This window comes from Hyperoodon ampullatus, assembly GCF_949752795.1.
Source record: "Hyperoodon ampullatus genome assembly, chromosome: 12".
NCBI lineage: Eukaryota > Metazoa > Chordata > Mammalia > Artiodactyla > Ziphiidae > Hyperoodon > Hyperoodon ampullatus.
Window position 1 is genome coordinate 59,426,377 of NC_136925.1, and position 26,502 is coordinate 59,452,878.

The 26,502-nt window shown below is 39.7% G+C and overlaps 1 protein-coding gene across 1 annotated transcript; it reads right to left on the minus strand.

Moving 5' to 3' along the window:
- Nucleotides 1-231: 231 nt before the first annotated feature.
- On the minus strand, nt 232-25,650 carry LOC307061466 (pantetheine hydrolase VNN2-like; the record flags this gene model as incomplete). The annotated part of the gene is made up of 7 exons (XM_079716629.1): nt 232-423; nt 4,423-4,593; nt 5,976-6,349; nt 7,647-7,935; nt 10,106-10,298; nt 25,189-25,319; nt 25,438-25,650. 7 exons carry the CDS (start codon nt 25,648-25,650, stop codon nt 232-234), a joined length of 1,563 nt encoding a protein of 520 aa, XP_079572755.1.
- Between the last annotated feature and the right edge of the window lie 852 nt (nt 25,651-26,502).

Sequence of the window (26,502 nt, forward strand, 5' to 3'; positions counted from 1 at the left end):
GAGACAGGATTAATCCTCATTTACATGACCCAAACTTCAATTATACCATTATACCATACTGTATTATTTCAGCGTAGCCAAAAAAGAGGCAAAATTACCATAACACTTAGATATAATCCTTGATGAGAAAAATATATATATTTGGAAATCATTGGTCTATACTGGGGAGTGAGCCATTCAAAGTTTCTTAGTAAACTTGGGCGGCAACAATGAATATGATAAAGCAATGTCCTACACCATCACAGTATTTTGCAAAGCTATGATCATTAATAATGTGGATATTATCAGGTAAGTTGTTGCTGAGTTGCTGGTCCCGCCTGAGATGGAACGTACGTCTTTAGTGTACCATCTGCCAAACAGTGACACTGTTAGAATAGGCTCAGATGATCCATTCTTGTTTACCAAACGCCCATCTTTTAGTACCTAAAGAAAAAGTGGGAAAAGTATAGTCAACTTGATTAGAATATACATTACAAGCAGACTCATGATTTTGAAACCATCCTAGATATCATGGTAGGTAAGGGGGCTAGGGCTGGGGTTGGGGCTTGGGGAACAGGTGGGAAAGATAGGAAACAGCTATTTTATATGTAAGGAAGACTAGAGCCATTCTAGAGGGTTCAATAATTGAGTTTAAACAATCAGATGTAACCCTTAATGAAAAGTCAGAAATCATCAGTAGGAAAAATTTATTGAGTCCAATTATAAGCAAGATAACCAGCAACCAGAGGAACACAAATAACATCCTTCCCTCAAGAAGCTTAAAAGTTAATGGTGAAACTGAGAAGATGCCACATATAAAGGGAGAAATCAGTATATTAGTATATTGCAGAGAGAAACAGGTATGTGCCTAGGAGGTCTGAGAAGGAATAGCTGAACTGCTCTGCTTCCCAAGGTGGGATACAGTCTGCTACAAGGAGCAGTTAGGAATTTCTCCCTGGGACTGTATGATGGAAGACTTTGTGCCAAGTGGAAATCAAGCAGCAAAGGCTCATTCTGAGACAGCAATGTATGTGACAGATCTAGGCAATGTGCTTTCTCACTCCAATTTGGTTAGAACAAGTTGTGTGCTGGAGCCAGTGGTGTGTAAGCTCACAACAACAGACTGTTAAATCTTCAGGAACTTTGACAGCTGGTTGTTAAACATGGTTGTTCTTGAAATTGATGGTGGTGAGAATATTTACATCATGATAACTGGCAAATGCCACAAATCGGAGCTTTTCTTTTTCTTCCTCAGAGAGTGGCTTGTTACAATTTACAGCACATCACTAGCTGGAGTTGAAGATTATTGAAGAGGAGACTAAGCCATATGGTCAAAGAGAACTGTAGGGATCGGATTTGTGAAAGCCATGAATGATCAGATCTATCCTGAAGGCAAGAGGCTTCTCTGTAAGGGAGTAATGTATGCAAAGTAATGGAACAAGAATAGAAAAAAACACAAATAGACAACAGATAGAACAAGAATTAAAGAAAATGAGTTCATCATCAGTTGTGAGAAGGACAGTTTGGATGGGGAAGAACTTAGAAGGTGAGAAATTAGATACTTTATAACTAGAAGTAGAAAATAACTAAATATCCTCGAAGATGATTATTGTGGTGACACACGCACACAAATACATAGCTCACTGACAAGTCGTCAAACACACAACCTGTTGGTAATTAAATGAACAAATATAAAATGTTAAATGTTCATTGTTTATTAAGTGTTCCTTGTTTCTAAAGAGTCTCTTGTTTATTAAATTGTTTGTTAAAGAACAAAATTGAAATAACAGAGGTATATTTCAAATTGCATTTGGGTGAAAGTTTGAAACAAGTTAAACACAAATATTTAGTTTTCTTGTGACTTTTCATCAATATAGTAAAATTGTGTCTATTTTGACCTCCTTGGAATTAATTGTTCCACATCGGTGATTGTCCCTTGGGTTCTAGTTAGAACTTAGCATTTTTACTGTTTTCTTGTTACAAATTTTCCTAAAATATACTATATAATTAACTGGCCTTCTAAGTTACACTCAAGATAATTTGACCTTTTTGACTATTCCCTTAAACTGGTAGTTTTTACCCACCAAAATCACCTGTAGGACTATGAAAAATATAGGTCTCATCCCCAGAGATTCTGATGTACTGTATCTACAGTGGAACCTGGCCTCCTACTCCTCCAGTCTGTCTGCACATTGATGTATACTTACATGATGCTCAGTACATGTGGCCTAATTCTGGCAAGATTTTCCTCCAGCTGTTGATGAACTTGGTTAACTAGGTAACCTTTTGAGGTAAGTACCTAAAAATACATCCTGATACTTGTATAATGCTCCACTGTTCACAAAGTGCTTTCACATGCATTACCAAATCAGTGAGGAAGATATTCTCCCCATTTTACAGGTAGGAAATTCAGAGGTTAACTGACTTGCACAAACTTACATAACTACATAGTTGTAGAGGCCACACTTCTGATAATATACCAGAGTTAACCTAAAATGTTAAAGCAAGATGTTTCCCACAGTTGTGGTGATGGTCAGTGACACTTCATGCTCTTAGCGTAGAACTAAGGATGGGGAAAAGATAGGCAATGAATATGTTGGAATCTCTGCAGAAGTGATCCTCAAAGATAATGTGGAAATATGTGTTGATGGAGAGTCCATCAGTCAAGGAAACTGGGGAAATACTCAGGAAGACATGGTCAGTGTGACTCATGTAAAAAACTTGTCATCTATGGTAGGGGTCCCCAACCCCCAGGCCACGGACTGGTACCGATACCAGTCCATGGCCTGTTAGGAACTGGGCAACACAGCAGGAGGTGAGTGGCGGGCAAGTGAGCGAAGCTTCATCTGTATTTACAGCTGCTCCCCATCACTCGTGTTACCGCCTGAGCTCCACCTCCTGTGAGAATCTAATGCCGCCGCTGATCTATTTTTTAAAATCGTACTCAGAAAATTAGATTGTGTGCTAAATTTAAATGTCAGGGCTTACAAGATATAGTGCACCCATACCTAAGCTTACCTGGGTGAACCCTACTCTCCCATCTCTGACTTCCTTGAATTGGCCCCTGAAACTTTCAGTTCATTTACACATATTTGTGCCACTCTAGCCAACTTTCAACTATGGGATTTGAGCTCCAGACCCCTTACTTCAGATCTGATCAAGATTTTCTGTAGTTGGCATTTAAGCTTTTATTCCAGCCTCAATTTGCTCATGAGATTCTGCCTAACTGGGTTCTATGGCAGCCAAGGATTCCCATTCTCTGGGTTTCCCAGCCTTAAGGCTGCATTGTATGTTGAACTATTGGTATTACAGAATTAAATATTTTTATAAATATGACCAATTCCAATCTGATTAAACAGGCAGACACAGATATACGACCATAAGCAATCTGCAATTTTAAAGATTTCCTTGCTTGATGTTTTACATTACTTAACTTAGATCCTATTTTTCTTTTATAAAAAAAAATGCAGTGATTTCACTTTAGGTTTTGAAACTCTGCCACTGTTTGTCACAGTTCAGTGAAGACATTAAGGCCCAAACTTGTAGAGTATGTGTATGTACATGTGTATATGTGCCATGTACTGACTAGAAGATACAAACCTACAGAATCTTAATTTTAATTTGAGACTAGCTTAATTTGTGGATTAATTGGCTATGGTCACTATGGTTTATGAAATAAATACTTGATTTTCTGTTTGTCTCCACATGTGACAAAAAGAAACTAAAAATCTGTAAGTAAATATTCTGCAATGAATGTTGCCTCAGGCTCATAGGGTCTAGGTATCTTATGGTGTTATTCCAACAAAGTGTCATCACTTTAGAATTAGTTGCTGTATGTTGCAAAAATGGTCACAAAAATTTCCCCTCCTTTATCCATACCCTTTGCAGTATGATTTTACAGCTCTTCCCATTGAGAGTTCTGCAGCATTTATTTCTCCACCCTTTGAATCTACCTTGGTCATGTGACTTGCTTTGGTAGATGAGATATTTGCAAATATGTTGCAAGCAGAGACTTGAAAAGAACTGGCCTATTGTGTCTTTCCCTATTTATGCTCTTGGACTCCTTAATCTAACATGTGAACAAGACAAGGCTTTCTGGAAGATGAGGGACCACAGAGGGAGAGTGGCCCCAATCATCCCACCTCTCCAAGACTATGCCATCGCAAACCAGCCAGCCCCAACTAACCCACCTGCTAGTGGCAGATGCATGAATGAGCTCAGCCAAGATCAACTGAGCCTCTTCTAGTCCAGAAGAACAGCCTAGCTACACCCAGTTCACATCACCAACCACAAAATCAGGGCTAAAGAAATGGTTATTGTGTAAAACCATGAAATTTTGAGGAGTCTGTTACACAGCAAAAGTTAACAGATACAGTTGTCATAGCCTGTTTTATTTGACTTCAGAAAACAGATAAAATGAAGACACTCTTAAAGTTATCCTACCTCAAATTTTCCAGGTGCCAGATTGATTTTAGTAAGTAGCACTTCAGGGAAAACATACTCCGTTCTAAATGTGCCACTTAGGGAGAACATTTCAAATCTTGTCAGAGCAGTGTCTACTGGCTGTCCACAAGTTGTCAGATTAGTAGATTTACATTTCACCATTGTGCATACCTGTGTAGAAGAGGCACAGATGAAATGCAATGTCTTGCATCTAAGTTACTTGTACTAGAACTGTTGACTCAGTTTATAAACGTAGCAAAGTAAATATTTTCACCATCTGATAAAGGGATTTGGATCATATAATTACCTGCTTTATTGAAAATGGCAAATGATTAAGAACCAACCCTCACTTCCTGGGTAACTAGTGGGATTGAAAGAAAGAAGCCAGTTTAAAACTAGATTTGTAGTAGGAAAGAACAAATCCACTCCATACTGGATCTGTTTCTTTTTATTTAAACCTTTGTAGTCTACTGCTTTTGCTACAAGTTAATCACTAAAGGCATGCTGCCTATAAGCTTTAAATTATACATAATGAACCATCTCTGAGAATCCTGCCTTTCATCTAATGAGCTAAAATACCTTTGTTTAGCTCACAGGAAACTTCCAGACCAGGCACACCTATGAATGGCTGCAGGAAGGAAAAAATAAACACATCCCCTCCAGAGTCTGACTGGAATTAGGATTTTACCCCCTCCCCATTTAGTGTAAAAGAAGCCTGAATTCTACCTCAGGGAAGATGGTTCTTTGGGACACTAGTCTACCATCTTCTCAGTCTGCTGGCTTTCCAAATAAAGTCACTATTCCTTGTCCCAACAACTCATCTCTCAATGTATTGGTCTGTCATACAGCAAGCAGTACAAGCTTGGACTTGGTAACAGATATAAACCATTAGTCTGGCATGTCAGATGATGGCATTTGGCCCAAGAAAGTAGAGGTATTTGGGCAACAGGAGTACAAAAGCCAAAAGGATGATTAAAATTTTGACCATCTCTCTTTTTTTTTTTTCATATCTGTTTCCTTAGGAGAAGGCAGTGAGGCACAGAGTAAAATAAGAAAAAACAAATGCATAGCCAACATTATACAAAAAGTTTAAAAAATTTGTCACTGGAAGGGCATGAAATGATCAGGGCATTTGGTTACGAGAGAAGTTAAAATAAAAGTTATATCCCTACTTATTGTTGGTTTTAAAAGTTAAAACAAGACTTTATATTCAGATGTGTCAGCAAAGCTACTTAAAGAAGCCTTCTTGAAGTTCACTTCAATATGTAAACTAGTTTCATTAGTCAAATAGAAAATCAGCATCGTCAGGCTAATGTATTCTTTTAATGTGCTCAAAGCAAGCAATCAATGATACTTAGCCCCCCTGCAAATATCACATGATTAACCCCAAAGTGTGTGTGTGTGTGTGTGTTTGTGTGTGTGTGTGTGTGAGACACTGGCAATGCATGCAGTCATGCCAAGGAAAAGCATTTGGCTCCCTGGGACAAATATGAAAACTTAACCCCGGAATTTACTGACATCCAAACACTCCCTTTCTCTCGAGCTGAGATTACCTGCCAATATTCTCTTCTCCTTCGGCCATGAAGTCCAGCAAAAGCGCCTAGAACATACACTTCATTCTCCTCTTTTCCTAACATTCTGTAGCTTAAATGACAGCACAGCTCTTTTCGACAGACTGTAAGGTTTCCTGCATTTTCAAAGAGTTCTGTGAAGTTGAACTCATCCCGGGAAATAAAGCCCCTAAAGGAGTTTTTCTGTCCTGGGAATGGTTTGACGGTGGTGGCGTAGGCACTCCAATTCACAGCTGGTGGGTAGGTCGGAGAGTTTCGGGGATACGAATCCACCTCTGCAAAGAGGATCTTTCCCAACTCTGTTTCCATATCATAATGGTATGCTTTGGGAGAGTGTGGCGCATAGATACCACTGCCTGTGAATGGAAGACAAGTCTTTTAAAAACAAAAAGCAAACCAACACCACCAGTTTCCCCATCAGAATTGAGCATGTGGTCATGTCACAAGATTAGTCACAATGAGAAAGCACAAGGCACTGAACACCTAAGTATAATACTTCTCCTATTCTCTACTGGAGGAGATTAAACTACATGATCTGTGGTCTCATTTCAAATAAACTTTGAATATAATTTACTAGCATTATAGAAAATTAAGCCAAATATTAAAATCGTTGTACTCAGGCATTCCTGAGAGGTAGGGAAGTTAATACAAAATTCCCTCCCATTCTCCATTGTGGTGGTTTTCAAATATGTTCCAAAATTCTTCAACACTCCTTTCTCCAATGGGTGGATCTAATTCCCTTCACTTTGAGTGTGGGCTTGACTTAGTGACATACTCCTAATCAATAGAACATGGTAGAAATAATGGTTTGTGACTAGTCATTAATGGCAATGCAGCTTTCCTCTTTCTCTCTCTCTCTCCATCTCCCTCTCTCTCTCCCTCTTTCTCTCATTACTTGCTCTGGAAGAAGCCAGCTGCCATGTCATAAGGACACATCACACAGCCCTATGGACAGACCCATGTGCAAGAAATGAAGGTCTCCTCTCAACACCCACTGAGAAAGAGAGGAACCCTACCAATAGCCGTATGAGTGAGCCATCCTGGAAGCAGGTCTGCCAGCCCCAATCAAGCCTTCAGATGACATTTAGCCCAGCCAACAGTTTAATGTAACCTGAAGAGATGGCCTGAGCCAGGACCACCCAGCTAAGCTACTCCCAAATTCCTGACCAACACAAATTGTAAGATAATAAATGTTTATTGTTTTTAAGCCACTTTCACATTTTACTTTTAAAGCAATTTGTTATACAGCAACATGTCAATAATACACTACTCTGCCTTGCCAGTTATAGAGCATATCTTATTTATTTCCCTGCTTTGCCCCGTACTATCTCGTGGCCTTTGGCAAGTTACTTGCATTTTTGTGTGTCTCAGTTTTCTAATATGCAAAATTGGAATGATAGTACTCAGCGCATACGTAGAGTTGTTGTGAGGATAGATGAAATAATACACATAAAAGTCTTAACACAGCCATAGCTGTTATAATCAAGCAGTAGCTTTTCTTTTCTTCTTCCTCTTTTTTTTTTTAATGAAAGGATACAAACATAGTGAGAAGTCCCAACAAAGAACCAAAAAATTACAACAGGTCATATCTGAGGCACATGTTTCTCTGCATTTAGAAATATAATCGGCAAACCACATCTGGTCATGAATTACCTGTCATTTTTAGGCTGACATTATGTGTGTTGGCCACAAGAAGATTAACTCTCATTCCCATTGCCCAAGCTGAATGAAATTCAATAGCTGTCAAAAAGGGCAAAACATTCATCCAAGCTGTGGGAAACAATATGGTGTCCACGTGGAAATCTTTCACCAGGGTCACAGCAGGATCATGGAAGAGAATATCAAAGCATGTGAAAATGCCAAGCTTTCCAAAGGAGGTGCTGAAAGTCACCAACTCCGGCTTTTCGGGGACATCAAACTGAAGCTCAGAGTAGAGGTGGTACTATAACAAACACACAGGATAAAACCAGGAAAGGCTTGTTTACTGAAGAGGTGACACATGAAAACTCTCCAAGTTAGTAATTTTGAGATTTGACAATGCTCAATAGCAGGAAATCTATAGAAGGTGAATGACTCTGGTGACTGGAAGTTAACTTCCAAAGAAAAATACGAAGAAATATAGTCTCTCTCACTCCCTCTCTCCCTCTCTCTCTCTCTCTATCTTTCCCTCTCTTTCTCTCTCTCTCCCTCCCTCTCTCTCCTTATCTTCCTCCCTCTCTCAATCAGGAGCCAAATACCTCCCCATAAATCCTAAACACTATGTGCTTCTTGAAAGCTGAAGACATACATCATTTTTCTTTGAGTCCCTGATACCTATAAACATAATAGATGCACAATAAATATCTATTAATCAGATGAGGGAGGCCCTCTCCCTCTTTACAGTATTCCATCCAAAGTAATTTCAGGGACTCTTACCCAGCTTTCAAAATTGTTGTTAAAAATAAATATTTTATTTCATTCTCTCTGATTTCTTCCAAGTAAACTTGAGAAAAGAACCTAGTCTAACTTAATAATTAGGGTCAACAGCTTAATAAAATGATTTGCAAAGTAGGAAAGACTGAGGGTTGGGAGCCAGACTATTAAAACTTCTCTCTAAATTTATTTTCTACCTAAAAAAATTTTTAATTGAAATTTACTAGCATTTTAAGAATTGATTGACAAAAGTACTCTTATCAGATCCATATGTCAGAGAGCATGGTTCACGAACTGTTCCGAGGTACTCTGATGGAAGAGTGAGAGCTTCTCACTTTAGGATGACCCAGGTCCTCATTAGCTGTCCACATCCAGTGCACTGTGTCATCCTGCCATTTACTGAGCCTGGATAAATGGATTGACCGACTATGCTACCAGTTTAACTAGGTCAACACTTACAGAATGGAAGAGTAGCTGCAAAGAAAGAGCCTTTAAAAATGATACTCACAATGCAAACACAGTCTCAGAAACAAGGAAAATGGAAGTACTGACATTTCTATTTCCAGTCTGAGACACATTTTTGAGAACACAGAAGTTTAATTACATATAAAAACAAGTTGTGGGGCTTCCCTGGTGGCGCAGTGGTTGAGAGTCTGCCTGCCAATGCAGGGAACACGGGTTCGTGCCCCAGTCCAGGAAGATCCCACATGCCATGGAGCAGCTGGGCCTGTGAGCCATGGCCACTGAGCCTGCGCATCCGGAGCCTGTGCTCTGCAACGGGAGCGGCCACAACAGTGAGAGGCCCGTGTACCACAACAACAACAAAAAACCAAGTTGTGAAACCCGCAAGTTTATGAAGAAAACTTTTTGAAAGTTTTGAGTTTTATTTATAAATACACAAATAAACACACAAATAAATATAAATATATTTTATTTTGAGGACTCATGTTAAAATTTTTTTTCCATATAGAGGTATATGATCAAAAACATTTGAAAGTCATTGGCTCAATGTCACTCCTCTTGAGTAATATTTATTTTTCCCTAGGACTTCCAGGAGATAATTTCTCCAGTCAGAAGATTTTGAAGCCACAATTAAGATGCTTAGAAAAAAATATGGGAGAGGAAAAGGGACATTCACACTGACCTGCACATCCCATAACCATTTAAAAGGTCAGCCTCTCTCCCGGTCCAATTTAGTATAAAATTATGACTTCAGGTTATTTTACTCTTTCAATTCAGATTTTAAAGTAAAAAATTTATGATTTGACCTTAAATCAATAAGAGGATAATTAAATTAACTGGTATAGAAACTAAAAGAGAAAGATCATTTTTGTGACTTGATAGAAAGCAGGGAAATTAACTTCCATGCAACTGATTCATACGATGTGAAAACATCTTTTATCATTTCAAAATTAAATGGTATCCAGACTACAGTCATCTCAGTATCTTTTATATCAATATGAAAATTACTTGTTTTATATATGCAAAAACTTCATCTCAATCCTGGACTATTACCAAACCTTTCTTACAGGTCTCTGCCTACAATTTTTTCCACATTTCTAAAGTGTCATTTTCTTTATTGCTTGCTTTAAAAAAAAATCTTGGTAACATTGTGTTATAAGAGAATGAAGCTCTAACTCTTAAACACAGCATCCACCCCCTCATATCAGGCTCCATATTACACACCCACCCCCTCTTACCTTATGGTAACGTGCCACCAGCTTTCCCTTTGCATCATACACCACGTTGGTGTTGTATTGATAATGGCCATTAGGAGGACACGCAGAGTCATAGGAATTACATGGCTTTTTGTCCCCAATATTTGCCAAGACATAGATAGAGTTGTTCTTGGCCAGGCAGCTGAGTCTTCTTTGTACTGGTGTATGACCAAATCTAAATCCAATTTTAATTAAGACTTTTCAGTAAGTCAGACAGAGAAAGACAAATACTGTATGATATAACTTATATGTGGAATTTTAAAAAGTCAAACTTGTAGAAACAGAAGATAGAATGGTGGTTACTAGCGGCTGGATTGTGGGGAACTGGGGAGATGCAGTTTAAGGGTACAAACTTGCAACTAATAGATAAATAAGTCCTGGAGACTGAATGCATAACATAGCGCTTATAGTCAACAATCCTGAATGATAAACTTCAAAGTTTCTGTGAAACTGGATCTTAATTGTTCTCATACAAAAAAGAAATGATAATTATGTGACATGATAGAGATTATATGTAGAAGTCACAAATTGTGCCTAACCTTCATGAATTATTTTCCACATTGTATCTATTTCTCCAGCAATTTATTATTCACACTCCTGCATCAACAGTTGTCATCTCTCTACTAGATCATTCCATCAGCATGCAAATATGCTCTAGTACCTCTCATCTTTAAACAAAATAAAATAAAAACCTCTCTTGACCCCCATGCCCCTCTACTTTATGCTCCATTCCTTAGGTCCATCTTACAACAAAACTCCCTGGAAGAGCTGGACAGTTTGCTATCCTCAGCCCATCTTCTCCCGTTCTCTTTAGAAGTACTCAGATCAGCTTTCATTGCTATCATCCCACCTGACAACTCTCTCTAATGCTGATGATGACATCCACATGATATCATCATCACGTGACATCTTATGATCTTGTGCTACTTACCCGCAGCAGTTGACACAGTTACTTACACCCTCCTCCCAGAAACACTTCACCTTGCTTATTGGACCCCACGCTCTCATTCTCCTACTCACTGGGTGCTTTTCTCCATCTCCTTTTCTGGTTCCTCTTCATGTGCACTGAATCTAAACACTGCAGTTTCTTATAGCTCAAGCATTAGATCTCTTCTCTAACTCACTCCATGGGTGAACTCATCACGGTGTTAAAAAATTTTTTCTCGGGACTTCCGGGGAAGATGGCAGAAGAGTAAGATGCAGAGATCACCTTCCTCCCCACAGATACAGCAGAAATACAGCTACACGTGGAACAACTCCTACAGAACACCTACTGAACGCTGGCAGAAGACCTCAGACCTCCCAAAAGGCAAGAAACTCCCCACGTACCTGGGTAGGGCAAAGCGGAGAGATTCCCGCACAGAGGATCGGTGCCGACCGGCACTCACCAGCCCGAGAGGCTTGTCTGCTCGCCCGCCAGGGGGGGCGGCGCTAGAAGCTGAGGCTCGGGCTTCGGTCAGAGCACAGGGAGAGGACTGGGGCTGGCGGCGAGAACTCAGCCTGAAGGGGGCTAATGCGCCACAACTAGCCGGGAGGGAGTCCGGGAAAACTCTGGAGCTGCCGAAGAGGCAAGAGACTTTTTCTTCCCTCTTGGTTTCCTGGTGCGCGAGGAGAGGGGATTAAGAGCGCTGCTTAAAGGAGCTCTACAGACGGGCGCGAGCCACGGCTGAAAGCGCGGAGCCCAGAGACGGGCATGGGACGCTGGGGCTGCTGCTGCTGCTGCCAAGAGGCCTGTGTGCGAGCGCAGGTCACTGTCCACGCCGCCCTTACGGGAGCCTGTGCAGCCCGTCACTGCCGGGGTCCCGGGATCCAGAGACGGCTTCCCTGGGAGAACGCACGGCGCGCCTCGGGCTGGTGCAACATCACGTCGGCCTCTGCCGCTGCAGGCTCCCCCGCACTCCGTGCCCCTCCCTTCCCCCCGGCCTGAGTGAACCAGAGTCCCCGAAGCGGCTGCTCCTTTAACCCTGTCCTGTCTGAGCGAAGAACAGACGCCCTCCGGCGACCTACACGCAGAGGCGGGGCCAAATCCAAAGCTGAGACCCGGGAGCTGTGAGAACAAAGAAGAGAAAGGGAAATCTCCCCCAGCAGCCTCAGAAGCAGCGGATTAAAGCTCCACAATCAACTTGATGTACGCTGCATCTGTGGAATACATGAATAGAGAACAAATCATCCCAAATTGAGGAGCCAGGAGTCAGTGCTGTGCCTCTGAGGTGGGAGAGCCAACTTCAGGACACTGGTCCACAACAGACCTCCAGCTCCACATAATATCAAACGGCGAAAATCTTCCAGAGATCTCCATCTCAACACCAACACCCAGCTCCACTCAACGACCAGCAAGCTACAGTGCTAGACACCCTATGCCAAACAACTAGCAAGACAGGAACACAATGCCACCCATTAGCAGAGAGGCTGCCTAAAATCATAAAAAGTCCACAGACACCCCAAAACACACCACCAGACGTGGACCTGCCCACCAGAAAGACAAGATCCAGCCTCATCCACCAGAACACAGGCACTAGTCCCCTCCACCAGGAAGCCTACACAACCCACTAAACCAACCTTAGCCACTGGGGACAGACACCAAAAACAACGGTAACTACGAACCTGCAGCCTGCAAAAAGGAGACCCCAAACACAGTAACATAAGCAAAATGAGAAGACAGAAAAACACACAGAAGGAGAAGGAGCAAGATAAAAACCCACCAGACCTAACAAATGAAGAGGTAATAGGCAGTCTATCTGAAAAAGAATTCAGAATAATGATAGTAAAGATGATCCAAGATTCTATTTCCAAGATCCAAAATCTTGGAAATAGAATAGACAAAATGCAAGAAACAGTTAACAAGGACCTAGAAGAACTAAAGATGAATCAAGCATTGATTAAAAACACAATAAATGAAATGAAAAATACTCTAGATGGGATCAATAGCAGAATAACTGAGGCAGAAGAACACATAAGTGAGGTGGAAGATAAAATAGTGGAAATAACTGATGCAGAGCAAAATAAAGAAAAAAGAATGAAAAGAGCAGAGGACAGTCTCAGAGACCTCTGGGACAACATTAAACGCACCAACATTCGAATTATAGGGGTTCCAGAAGAAGAAGAGAAAAAGAAAGGGACTGAGAAAATATTTGAAGAGATTATAGTTGAAAACTTCCCTAATATGGGAAAGGAAATAGTTAATCAAGTCCAGGAGGCACAGAGAGTCCCATACAGAATAAATCCAAGGAGAAATACGCCAAGACACATATTAATCAAACTGTCAAAAATTAAACACAAAGAAATCATCTTAAAAGCAGCAAGGCAAAAACAACAAATAACACACAAGGGAATCCCCATCAGGATAACAGCTGATCTCTCAGCAGAAACTCTACAAGCCAGAAGGGAGTGGCAGGATATAATTAAAGTGATGAAGGAGAAAAACCTGCAACCAAGATTACTCTATCCAGCAAGGATCTCCTTCAGATTTGATGGAGAAATTAAAACGTTTACAGACAAGCAAAAGCTGAGAGAGTTCAGCACCACCAAACCAGCTTTACAACAAATGCTAAAGGAACTTCTCTAGGCAAGAAACACAACAGAAGGAAAAGACCTACAATAACGAACCCAAAACAATTAAGAAAATGGGAATAGGAACATACATATCGATAATTACCTGAAATGTAAATGGACTAAATGCTCCCACCAAAAGACGCAGATTGGCTGAATGGATACAAAAACAAGACCCATATATATGCTGTCTACAAGAGACCCACTTCAGACCTAGAGACACATACAGACTGAAAGTAAGGGGATGGAAAAAGATATTCCACACAAATGGAAACCAAAAGAAAGCTGGAGTAGCAATTCTCATATCAGACAAAATAGACTTTAAAATAAAGACTACTAGAAGAGACAAAGAAGGACACTACATAATGATCAAGGGATCGATCCAAGAAGAAGATATAACAATTGTAAATATTTATGCACCCAACTTAGGAGCACCTCAATACATAAGGCAAATACTAGCCATAAAAGGAGAAATTGACAGTAACACAATCATAGTAGGGGACTTTAACACCCCACTTTCACCAATGGACAGATCATCCAAAATGAAAATAAATAAGGAAACACAAGATTTAAATGATACATTAAACAAGATGGACTTAATTGATATTTATAGGACATTCCATCCAAAAACAACAGAATACACATTTTTCTCAAGTGCTCATGGAACATTCTGCAGGATAGATCATATCTTGGGTCACAAATCAAGCCTTGGTAAATTTAAGAAAATTGAAATTGTATCAAGTATCTTTTCTGACCACAATGCTATGAGACTAGATATCAATTACAGGAAAAGAGCTGTAAAAAATACAAACACATGGAGGCTAAACAATACACTACTTAATAATGAAGTGATCACCGAAGAAATCAAAAAGGAAATTAAAAAATACCTAGAAACAAATGACAATGGAGACACGACGACCCAAAACCTATAGGATGCAGCAAAAGCAGTTCTAAGAGGGAAGTTTATAGCAATACAATCCTACCTTAAGAAACAGGAAACATTTCAAATAAACAACCTAACCCTGCACCGAAAGCAATTAGAGAAAGAAGAACAAAAACATCCCAAAGTTAGCAGAAGGAAAGAAATCATAAAAATCAGATCAGAAATAAATGAAAAAGAAATGAAGGAAACGATAGCAAAGATCAATAAAACTAAAAGCTGGTTCTTTGAGAAGATAAACAAAATAGACAAACCATTAGCCAGACTCATCAAGAAAAAAAGGGAGATGACTCAAATCAATAGAATTAGAAATGAAAAAGGAGAAGTAACAACTGACACTGCAGAAATACAAAAGATCATGAGAGATTACTACAAGCAACTCTATGCCAATAAAATGGACAACCTGGAAGAAATGGACAAATTCTTAGAAATGCACAACCTGCCAAGACTGAATCAGGAAGAAATAGAACATATGAACAGACCAATCACAAGCACTGAAAATGAAACTGTGATAAAAAATCTTCCAACAAACAAAAGCCCAGGACCAGATGGCTTCACAGGCGAATTCTATCAAGCATTTAGAGAAGAGTTAACACCTATCCTTCTCAAACTCTTCCAAAATATAGCAGAGGGAGGAACACTCCCAAACTCATTCTACGAGGCCACCATCACCTTGATACCAAAACCAGACAAGGATGTCACAAAGAAAGAAAACTACAGGCCAATATCACTGATTAACATAGATGCCAAAATTCTCAACAAAATACTAACAAACAGAATCCAACAGCACATTCAAAGGATCATACACCATGATCAAGTGGGGTTTATTCCGGGAATGCAAGGATTCTTCAATATATGCAAATCAATCAACGTGATACACCATAATAACAAATTGAAGGAGAAAAACCATATGATCATCTCAATAGATGCAGAGAAAGCTTTCGACAAAATTCAACACCCATTTATGATAAAAACCCTGCAGAAAGTAGGCATAGAGGGAACTTTCCTCAACATAATAAAGGCCATATATGACAAACCCACAGCCAGCATCGTCCTCAGTGGTGAAAAACTGAAACCATTTCCACTAAGATCAGGAACAAGACAAGGTTGCCCACTCTCACCACTCTTATTCAACATAGTTTTGGAAGTTTTAGCCACAGCAATCAGAGAAGAAAAGGAAATAAAAGGAATCCAAATCGGAAAAGAAGAAGTAAAGCTGTCACTGTTTGCAGATGACATGATACTATACATAGAGAATCCTAAAGATGCTACCAGAAAACTACTAGAGCTAATCAATGAATTTGGTAAAGTAGCAGGATACAAAATTAATGCACAGAAATCTCTGGCATTCCTATACACTAATGATGAAAAATCTGAAAGTGAAATCAAGGAAACACTCCCATTTACCATTGCAACAAAAAGAATAAAATATCTAGGAATAAACCTACCTAAGGAGACAAAAGACCTGTATGCAGAGAATTATAAGACACTGATGAAAGAAATTAAAGATGATACAAATAGATGGAGAGATGTACCATGTTCTTGGATTGGAAGAATCAACATTGTGAAAATGACTCTACTACCCAAAGCAATCTACAGATTCAATGCAATCCCTATCAAACTACCAGTGGCATTTTTCACAGAACTAGAACAAAAAATTTCACAATTTGTATGGAAACACAAAAGACCCTGAATAGCCAAAGCAATCTTGAGGATGAAAAGTGGAGTTGGAGGAATCAGGCTCCCTGACTTCAGACTATACTACAAAGCTACAGTAATCAAGACAGTATGGTACTGGCACAAAAACAGAAAGATCGATCAATGGAACAGGATAGAAAGCCCAGAGATAAACCCACGCACATATGGTCACCTTATCTTTGATAAAGGAGGCAGGAATGTACAGTGGAGAAAGGACAGTCTCTTCAATAAGTGGTGCTGGGAAAACTGGACAGGGACATGTAAAAGTATGAGATTAGATCACTCCCTTACACCATACACAAAAATAAACTCAAAATGGATTAAAGACCTAAATGTAAGGCCAGACACTATCAAACTCTTAGAGGAAAACATAGGCAGAACACTCTATGACATAAATCACAGCAAGATCCTTTTTGACTCACCTCCTAGAGAAATGGAAATAAAGACAAAAATAAACACATGGGACCTAATGAAACTTCAAAGCTTTTGCACAGCAAAGGAAACCATAAACAAGACCAAAAACAACCCTCAGAATGGGAGAAAATATTTGTAAATGAAGCAACTGACAAAGGATCAATCTCCAAAATTTATAAGCAGCTCATGCAGCTCAATAACAAAAAAACAAACAACCCAATCCAAAAATGGGCAGAAGACCTAAATAGACATTTCTCCACAGACGATATACAGACTGCCAACAAACACATGAAAGGATGCTCAACATCTTTACTCATTAGAGAAATGCAAATCAAAACTACAATGAGATATCATCTCACACCAGTCAGAATGGCCATCATCAAAAAATCTAGAAACAATAAATGCTGGAGAGGGTGTGGAAAAAAGGGAACACTCTTGCACTGCTGGTGGGAATGTGAATTGGTACAGCCACTATGGAGAACGGTATGGAGGTTCCTTAAAAAACTAAAAATAGAACTACCATATGACCCAGCAATCCCTCTACTGGGCATATACCCTGAGAAAACCATAATTCAAAAAGAGTCATGTACCAAAATGTTCATAGCAGCCCTATTTACAATAGCCCGGAGATGGAAACAACCTAAGTGTCCATCATCGGATGAATGGATAAAGAAGATGTGGCACATATATACAATGGAATATTACTCAGCGATAAAAAGAAACGAAATTGAGCTATTTGTAATGAGGTGGATGGACCCAGAGTCTGTCATACAGAGTGAAGTACGTCAGAAAGAGAAAGACAAATACTGTATGCTAACACATATATATGGCATTTAAGAAAAAAAAATGTCATGAAGAACATAGGGGTAAGACAGGAATAAAGACACAGACCTACTAGAGCATGGACTTGAGGATATGGGGAGGGGGAAGGGTAAGCTGTGACAAAGCGAAAGAGCGGCATGGATATATATACACTACCAAACGTAAGGTAGATAGCTAGTGGGAAGCAGCCGCATAGCACAGGGAGATCAGCTCGGTGCTTTGTGACCACCTGGAGGGGTTGGATAGGGAGGGTCGGAGGGAGACGCAAAAGGGAGGGAGGGAACATATGTATATGTATAACTGATTAAATTTGTTATAAAGCAGAAAAAAAATTTTTTTAAATGTAAAAAATTTTTTTTTCTCCCTCTTAGCGGTAAGTTTCTTTTCTTTTCATAAAGGAAGTTTATTCTTTTATTATTTCCAAAAATAATCCAGCTCCTAAAGTCTTGAAGTTTAAGATGTATTTGGGAATTTGTTTCTTGGTAGTTGGGGAATAGCCAAATGAGCTTTCCTTCTGATGTGAGGGCGGAGGTAGGGGTCTCAGTGTGTTAGTGGTGGTAATCCGAAATGCAGACATATTATCTGGGTGGTGCAGGAATGGAACACCACTGGAACTCCCCTGGAAATGGTAGTGCTGTGAGTCATTAGACCAAGGCCAGCTCTGAGTGCCCTGACATTTGGAAGCCCATACTCTGAAGATACCAGGATAACTGACAAATAAATAGCAGACTACAACAGAAGGGACATCATTCTTACCTTTGTGACTCTCTTTTTAGCTGTAACTCTGTGGCCTTATGTTATGCAAAGCGGTCTATAATTCTTATCTTTGGAGATGAAAGGAGTATGAACAGAAATGTTTGCAGGGCTTATAGAAAATTTGACTACTGTGTCTTTACAATGAATTTAATAACTTTATTGTTGGAAGCCATCCTGGAGCCACTGCACCATGACAAAGTCATGAAGCAACGGAAGGCGAAACTGCAAGGCAGCACCGTGCCAGGAAGGTGGACTACAGCTCTGTTGTTATGTTTTATGATAATAAATTTACATATAGGGGCAATTTTGGGGGGATGTTGCTCCACGTGAAGGAAAAATTCCTCTAGGACTCCCCCTCCTGAAACTACCACAGAATGGGAAGTACCCACTAAAGCCCCGGGGAAATAGGTAAAGAATTAAGAGCTTGGAACTAAGGGGATGTTTTTATGAAAAACACCCTCTATTATGGAGTTATGGCCATGGGCCAGAGTTCCTGATGACATAGGAAATTTATGGTTCTATTATAAAGGAAGATTAATTATAAAAAAGCAAATGACTAGAGCAGAATTGGTTGCTAGGATAGGGAGAAAAACACTGTCTCAGTTGAAGGAAACAACGAGAAAGAGCATGCAGGGTATATTGTAAATATTTTCGTGGAACCATTGTAAAAGTTTGCCCATGCAAGAAGAGAAATAGGAACAAGTAGCTCCAACTTTTACAATTAAAATAATCATATAACTGCTTGTCTTGGTTACTAAGAAATAACCTGTGATTAATGGGAACTTAGGGAAATATTTTAATAGGACATCTAGAAACTAGGGGATTTTTTTTAATCTTTATAGAATATTTTGAGATTTGATTGTGCTAAGATTGTTTGGCCACGTACCTGGTAATGTAATCAACTATAATATATAAACCTGTGATTGTAAACAATAAAGGAGAGGATGAGAGAGAGAAACATGCAATGCTGATACTTTAAGAAGTGTACAATGGAATATTACTCAGCCATAAAAAGAAACGAAACTGAGCTATTTGTAATGAGGTGGATAGACCTAGAGTCTGTCATACAGAGTGAAATAAGTCAGAAAGAGAAAGACAAATACCGTATGCTAACACATATATATGGAATTAAAAAAAAAATGTCATGAAGAACCTAGGGGTAAAACGGGAATAAAGACACAGACCTACTTGAGAATGGACTTGAGGATATGGGGAGGGGGAAGGGTAAGCTGTGACAAAGCGAAAGAGAGGCATGGACATATATACACTACCAAACGTAAGGTAGATAGATAGTGGGAAGCAGCCGCAGAGCACAGGGAGATCAGCTCGGTGCTTTGTGACCGCCTGGAGGGGTGGGATGGGGAGGGTGGGAGGCAGGGAGATGCATGAGGGAAGGGATGTGGGAACAGATGTATATGTATGACTGATTCACTTTGTTATAAAGCAGAAACTAATAAAAAATAAATAAATTTAAAAAAAAGAAAAAAAAAAAAAGAAGTGTAATAGATTTATTTCCTTTGCCGACGCTATCCATCCCTCAGGTATCCCTGGACTGGCTGGAGCTGGACTCCGGCACTTTATATGATGAAACTAACTTTCCTACTATAGAAATACCTTTAAAAAGTTTATGTTTAAGGACATAAAAATGTGCTTGACAGTGAGTACCTAGAACAGTGCCACTAAAGAAGGGAAATCCTATCTAAGAAGGTACATTTCTGTACCAGAGCTGTGTTGTAACCACCCTTTGGGCCCTCTGCTGGAAAAGTAGAATCAAGTCTCAAATAAAGTATTTTTAATTATATCCTATAATATTACAGATGTAGGACAGTATTGTATCATACCTCTGTGAATGTAAAATATCTTGTACCTGCTTTATGATACACAGTAGTGACCATGCTTTATCAGATCTATTTATAATGATGTTATTCTAGAATGTTTTCTTTCCAGATGATGATTGAGAAGCTAATAAAGAAAATGGTGTCAGGTACCACAACAGTAACAGAACTTTGCTCTTTTCTGAGGTTTTGATTTTTACCTTTTTTTTTTTTGATGGATTGTGCTATATGTCTCTATAATTTTGTTCAGATGACTGCAGAACCTAGAAAAGCTGTTGCTGCTATTGATGCATAAAATACTGCTCTTGGTCTTTTTATATAAATAAATACATCTATATATATATACATATATATGTATATACATAAAATTGGAATTTTTGGAAACTTTAGCTGTGCTGTCGACTTTGGAAAAAGTATCCCAGTTGTACTGTGTTGGGTTGGCACTGTACAGAAATTAACATCTATATTGGTCTAGAAATGTTAAAACATAATTTTTTCCATTTGTACAGGGGTAACACACTGTATTAAATATGTAAGGTCTTATCTACATGGGTTTTATTACAGAAACTAACAAAGTATTCTCTAAATAAAAATAAAAATACAAAAATTAAAATGTGCTTGAAAGGTCTCTATTTTTACCCCAAATAAAGAATATGGAGAGTGTTTTTTAGTTTTTGTGGTTTCATCTGTGAATAGCTAACTCTTTGAGACATTTCTGCTTCCACTGAGGACCAAGATTCTTTGCTCTTTGACATTTACTGACCAATGTGGAGTTGGCAATATACTTATTGATAAGTTATTAACCTTGCTTGAGAATAGTCATACTAAATGTGAAAGGAACAGAGTGAGAGCCATGTCAGGGTATCTTTTTAAAACTAAATATGATTATCAATATTTAAAAATGCAACTTTACTATTCTTGCATAGATGATAGATATTGTGTCTTATTTCCTAAAGCTTAATAGGTTTTAACATGGAGTTTATTTATAGAAGGCAAATAAGAGGAAATTTATAAAAGTGAATGTCTGAATAGAATGATGATAAACTTATCCATCCTATAAACTACATTATTACATTAGTTTCATTAAGAGCAATGTGATTTGAAAAAAAGGCCTGTCTTAGGCTTCCCTGGTGGCACAGTGGTTAGGAATCTGCCTGCCAATGAAAGGGCATGGGTTTGAGCCCTGGTCCGGGAAGATCCCTTATGCCGCGGAGCAACTAAGCCCGTGTGCCACAACTACTGAGCCCGGGTGCCACAACTACTGAAGCCTGTGCACCTAGAGCCCATGCTCCACAACAAGAGAAGCCACCGCGGTGAGAAGCCTGCGTACTGCAACGAAGAGTAGCCCCCGCTCGCTGCAACCAGAGAAAGTCCACGTGCAGCAACAAAGACCCAACACAGCCAAAAATAAATAAATTAAATAGATAAATTTATATTTAAAAAAAAGGCCTGTATGTGAGAAGATTACTGTGGACCTAGATTTACTTAGGAGATATTTATAGATGGTTCATTTGAGCTGCCACTGCTAAAGCACATCCCCGACCTCACCAATGAGAATCTAGTAAGATTCACCTTTGATTTTTACAGCACAATTATGTGTTTTGGAGCTTGCGTTTAACAGGCAGTCTGAATTCAAACCTCAGATGCTTCTTTATCATGACTGCACTTCCTGCTTCCTTACTGTAGCTCTTTATACATTTGCTGGTTTCATGGGTGAATGAGTGAATGCATGAATGAAAAGGGATGGATTGATAGTTACTCTTATCCAGGTTAGTAAATCTGATTTAAAAATTTTTTCTCCCTGACTTTTTCCCTCCAACCCTGACCTTGTCTTTCATGCCCGACTAGAATATGCAACTGCCAAGGTTATATCTCTGTTGGATATCTATTAAATCACAGCTCAAACTTCAGATGCACAAAACTGATTTCCTGAGTTCCATCCCAGACTTTCTATTCCTTCAGTGCTCCTGTAACCGAGAGGACCCTATGGGACCTTCCCAAGACAGACTCCCCCCATCCTCCATGTCCTCTACCTGCCTCTTTTTTTGTGGAAAAGCTTTAGTCTCCCAGGCCTCCCCTGAGTCACAAAAAACTGGCTCAAGAATTAATGATTGGAAGAATGTAAACACATAGTAACAAAAAAATAACAGTTGGGCGGGGAGAACTGGTAACGATTTAAATAATAGATTAGCTATACAGCAGAGTCACAGAATCTTTAGTTCCTCCCCAAAGAACGTAAATAACAGAGTCTGACACACATTCCTCAATTGTTTTGCAGATACTAAAATCCCCACCAGATGGAAGAAGCTAACTGCATGATGACCATGAGCACATAACCCCCAGACTGGCTGGAGCCTGAGGATAGATGATGTTAACCCCTGTGACATCACCCTGTTACCTCACCATCAACCAATCAGAGAACTGTGCAAGAGCTGATCACACACCCTGCCACTCTCTCCCTCACCTTGCCTTTAAAAACCCTTCTCTAGGGCTTCCCTGGTGGCACAGTGGTTGGGGCTCCGCCTGCCGGTTCAGGGGACACGGGTTCGCACCCCAGTCTGGGAGGATCCCACGTGCCGTGGGGCGGCTGGACCCGTGGGCCATGGCCGCTGGGCCTGCATGTCCGGAGCCTGTGCTCTGCAATGGGAGAGGCCGCAGCAGTGAGAGGCCCGCGTACCGCAAAAAAACAAAACAAACAACAAAAAACCCTTCTCTAAAATCCATCGGGGAGTTTCGGTCTTTTGAGCATTAGCTGCTTGTATGTCTTGCTTGGCCCTGCACTTTCCTTCACCACAGCCCGGTGCCAGTACATAGGCTTTACTGTGCCTGGGCAAGTGGACACAAGTTTGGTTCAGTAACACTCCCTAAGTCTGTAAATGGCAATTCCACGCCTACAACTGCTCAAGCCAAACATTGGGAGTCCCTCTTTGTTTGTTTGTTTGTTTTCTTTTGTTTTCTGGTCGTGCCGAGTGGCCTATGGGATCTTGGTTCCCCGACCAGGGATTGAACCTGTGGCCCCTTCAGTGGAAGCACGGAGTCCTAACCACTGGACTGCTGGGGAAGTCCCATTAGCAGTAATCTTTTGATGTTGAGCTACCTTGCTTGTTTTTTCCTTTGGGGGGGTTGCAAAAACTCCTATATATCTTGGCTCCTACCTTACCTCTTTGGAACTGTCCGAAGAGGTATCTGAGGGGCTGTATCCCAGGCTAAAGTCCTTTGTAAAGCCCCAAAGAAAACATAATTGTCAACTATTAGGTTGTGCTTTTTTTTGTTCAGTCAGCATCCCTATTCTTATCTCCAAATGACATTCTATATAATAAATGAGTTTGTTTACATCTATCTTCTCCCACTAGAATATTCATAAGCCACAGGGAGGGCAAAGACTTTGTTTTAATAAGTGCTATATCTCCTATTCTTAAAATAGTATCTGGCACACAGTAGATGCTCAATAAGTAATAGTTAAATGAATTAAATGTAACTGTATTGGGTGACAACGCAAGCCCATTTTCTGTCAAAATTTCTTTTTTCTACTGTAGAGCTATGAAAGAAGTATTTACTAACCATATGGAATAGATCTCTCCCCCAACCTTCACCAGTTTCCATAGCTACTGTGATATTTGACTAGTCCATAAATTTGCAACATATGTTGTTTTTAACAGGAAGTCCATCTTCCAATCCTACTGTGAGAATAAAACAAATGGGTTGTCCCCCTTCTCAAAACTTCTAGGCAGAAAGACTGTCCAGGGCTTCCTTGGTGGCACAGTGGTTGAGAATCTGCCTGCCAATGCACGGACACGGGTTCGAGCCCTGGTCTGGGAAAAGCCCACCTGCCGCAGAGCAACTAGGCCCGTGAGCCACAACTACTGAGCCTGCACGTCTGGAGCCCGTGCTCCACAACAAGAGAGAAGGAGACAGTGGAAGGCCCGCGCACCGCGATGAAGAGTGGCCCCCGCTCGCCGCAACTATAGAAAGCCCTCACACGGGAACGAAGACCCAACACACCGAAAAATAAATAAATAAATGTATTAAAAAAAAAAAGAAAAAGAAAGACTGTCCAGCTATTGCCACTTTTCTTCCACAAAAGTGTTTCTTACAAACATCATAGGAAGCATCAGCTCAGAACAGGAACGATTGGCAAGTGGAGCGGGTGACTGTCATGTAACCCGATATTCTCCTCGTTGCGCGGTTAGTCTCTTTAGAGCTGAGAAAAGCCATTTTCTGATAACCCTTATATAAAATTTACACTAACCAGGAGTGCCTCAAAAAGCGTGGTATCCATAATCCTCCAGCAAGAGCATGGCAAAGGGACATTTAACAAACTTAATTTGAGATACAAGAGTGAGAGAAAGTGCAAGAGGGTAAGAGATGGTGAGAGGATTTGAGAGTTGAGAAAGAATGAGTGTGAAAGAGTGAGGGACTTTTTACTGCCATTATGGAAGTGTGCAATCCATGCCTCAATAATTCAAGCCTTAGTAGATAGTAGGAGTTATATGTTAAATATACACACATATATTAAATATTTTACATTAGAAAGTTTCTGGATTACTTTTTCCCAGGAAAATTAGCTTTATGAGCCTAGGAAAATGCAAAGTTTCAAAACATAAAGTCTCACTAGAAAGTAGATAGTGAGGTCTTTCTGCCTGGGAAACAGATTCTAGAGCAGAGAGACTATGAATTGAAATATACTACCTTCAATAGAGACCTTGGAATATTTTCCAAACACAACCCCGTGTCCACTTCAGAAATTAATTTTCATGAGAAATTAATATTCATGAGATCGTGTTCCCCTTAGTTTCTAGTCCCAGTAATAAATATTTTTATATTTCTCCAAATTTAATAAAGATACTAGATTATAAATAATTGTTAAATGGCATCTAGGTACAATTTTAAAAAATCTAATGAATGCCAAGATATATATATATATATAAATATAAAACAAAAACATACACCACATACATGATCATTCAGGATTTATCATTTTGCTGAAGTGAACGTGTACATTTTAGAGAACCACAGCACTTTTGTACAAACAACTAGGATAACTCAAATACCTGTGTGGGTCTTGACATGGAATCCAGTTCACCAGAGGATCTGGAATATCCTCCAGATAAGGGAAAATGGTTTCCCTGGTAAATTTCCATCCATAAATTGCATCTTCTGGTGTCACAATGATCTGAGCACCCTGTTCAAAACAAGTTAAATCAAAATTATTTCTCTATGTATGTAGACTATTCAACACTCCAATCTTCACCAGCTCTCATGCCCCTCATAAATTATGATTAGCAGAAATAAAAGCATACCTGTTCAGCAGCCTGCTTAATTGCTCTCTCCAGAATATCTATATTCTTGTTCATGAGGTGCAAGGCATCATCCTGAGAAACATGTGTTTCTGTGTGATTTGGCAATATGACAGCATGTTCATATACTGCAGCTTTGAAAGTATCCAAAGCACTGACATGCAGAATAATTAGGGCAAAAACTGCCACGGAGGTTTGAAAAGAGGAAATGATCATGGTCAAGGTCTAGCGAGTTCTGCAAGTGAAAGTAACATTCATGTAGTATTTATAAAGGAAGGAACATTTAGGTAACATGACTGCCAGCTCTTATTTTACAATCTCATGAATATTATGCCTTATCATTTTGCAGGAAAAAAAATTCAGTTCCCTGAATACAATCAAAAAGTATTACAAGGATTGTACATGTACTATGGATGAGATTTAATGTCAAATTTCAAAAAGACAAAATTCAAATATAGTACAGTTGTACCCTTTTATTAATAGAAAGAAAATAGTAACTAAATTAACTCTCATGTGAAGAACCATAATACAACAAATCTCATTTATTAAATTACAAAAACTAGATAATAATTTTTTTCTGTTCTGTTGACAGATCTACATCATGTTTATTTTTAGAAGAGAAGAAAAAATTTTAAAGTATTTACTACTAGGAAAATGCAATACACGGCAATATTGGGAACAAAATTCACCCAAGTCAACACTCTGACTTACCTATTAAAGACTCTGAACTTGCACCCCATAAAAACAAGATTTTGTGTCCGGTTTGCTCACTGCTGCATCCTTAGTACCCAAAGCACTGATCCTCCGGGTGCTGGTCCCTGGTGTTTGGCCGGAGGAGAAATCAAGAACTTCTGCTAAGGGGGCCCCAGCCCTCCAGGGACCAAGCCTCCTTCCTCCCCCATGCCTTTCCTCCCCAGCCCTCTCTCTTTCCTTCCTTCCTTCTTTCCTTTCTTCCCTCCTTCCCCCTTTCCTTCCTTTCTTTGGAGATAGATGGAAGGGGAGGGAAGCATCTCACTCCGGCTGGTGATTATAAAGATCATCTCTATTATAACCCAGATAAGATGTAAT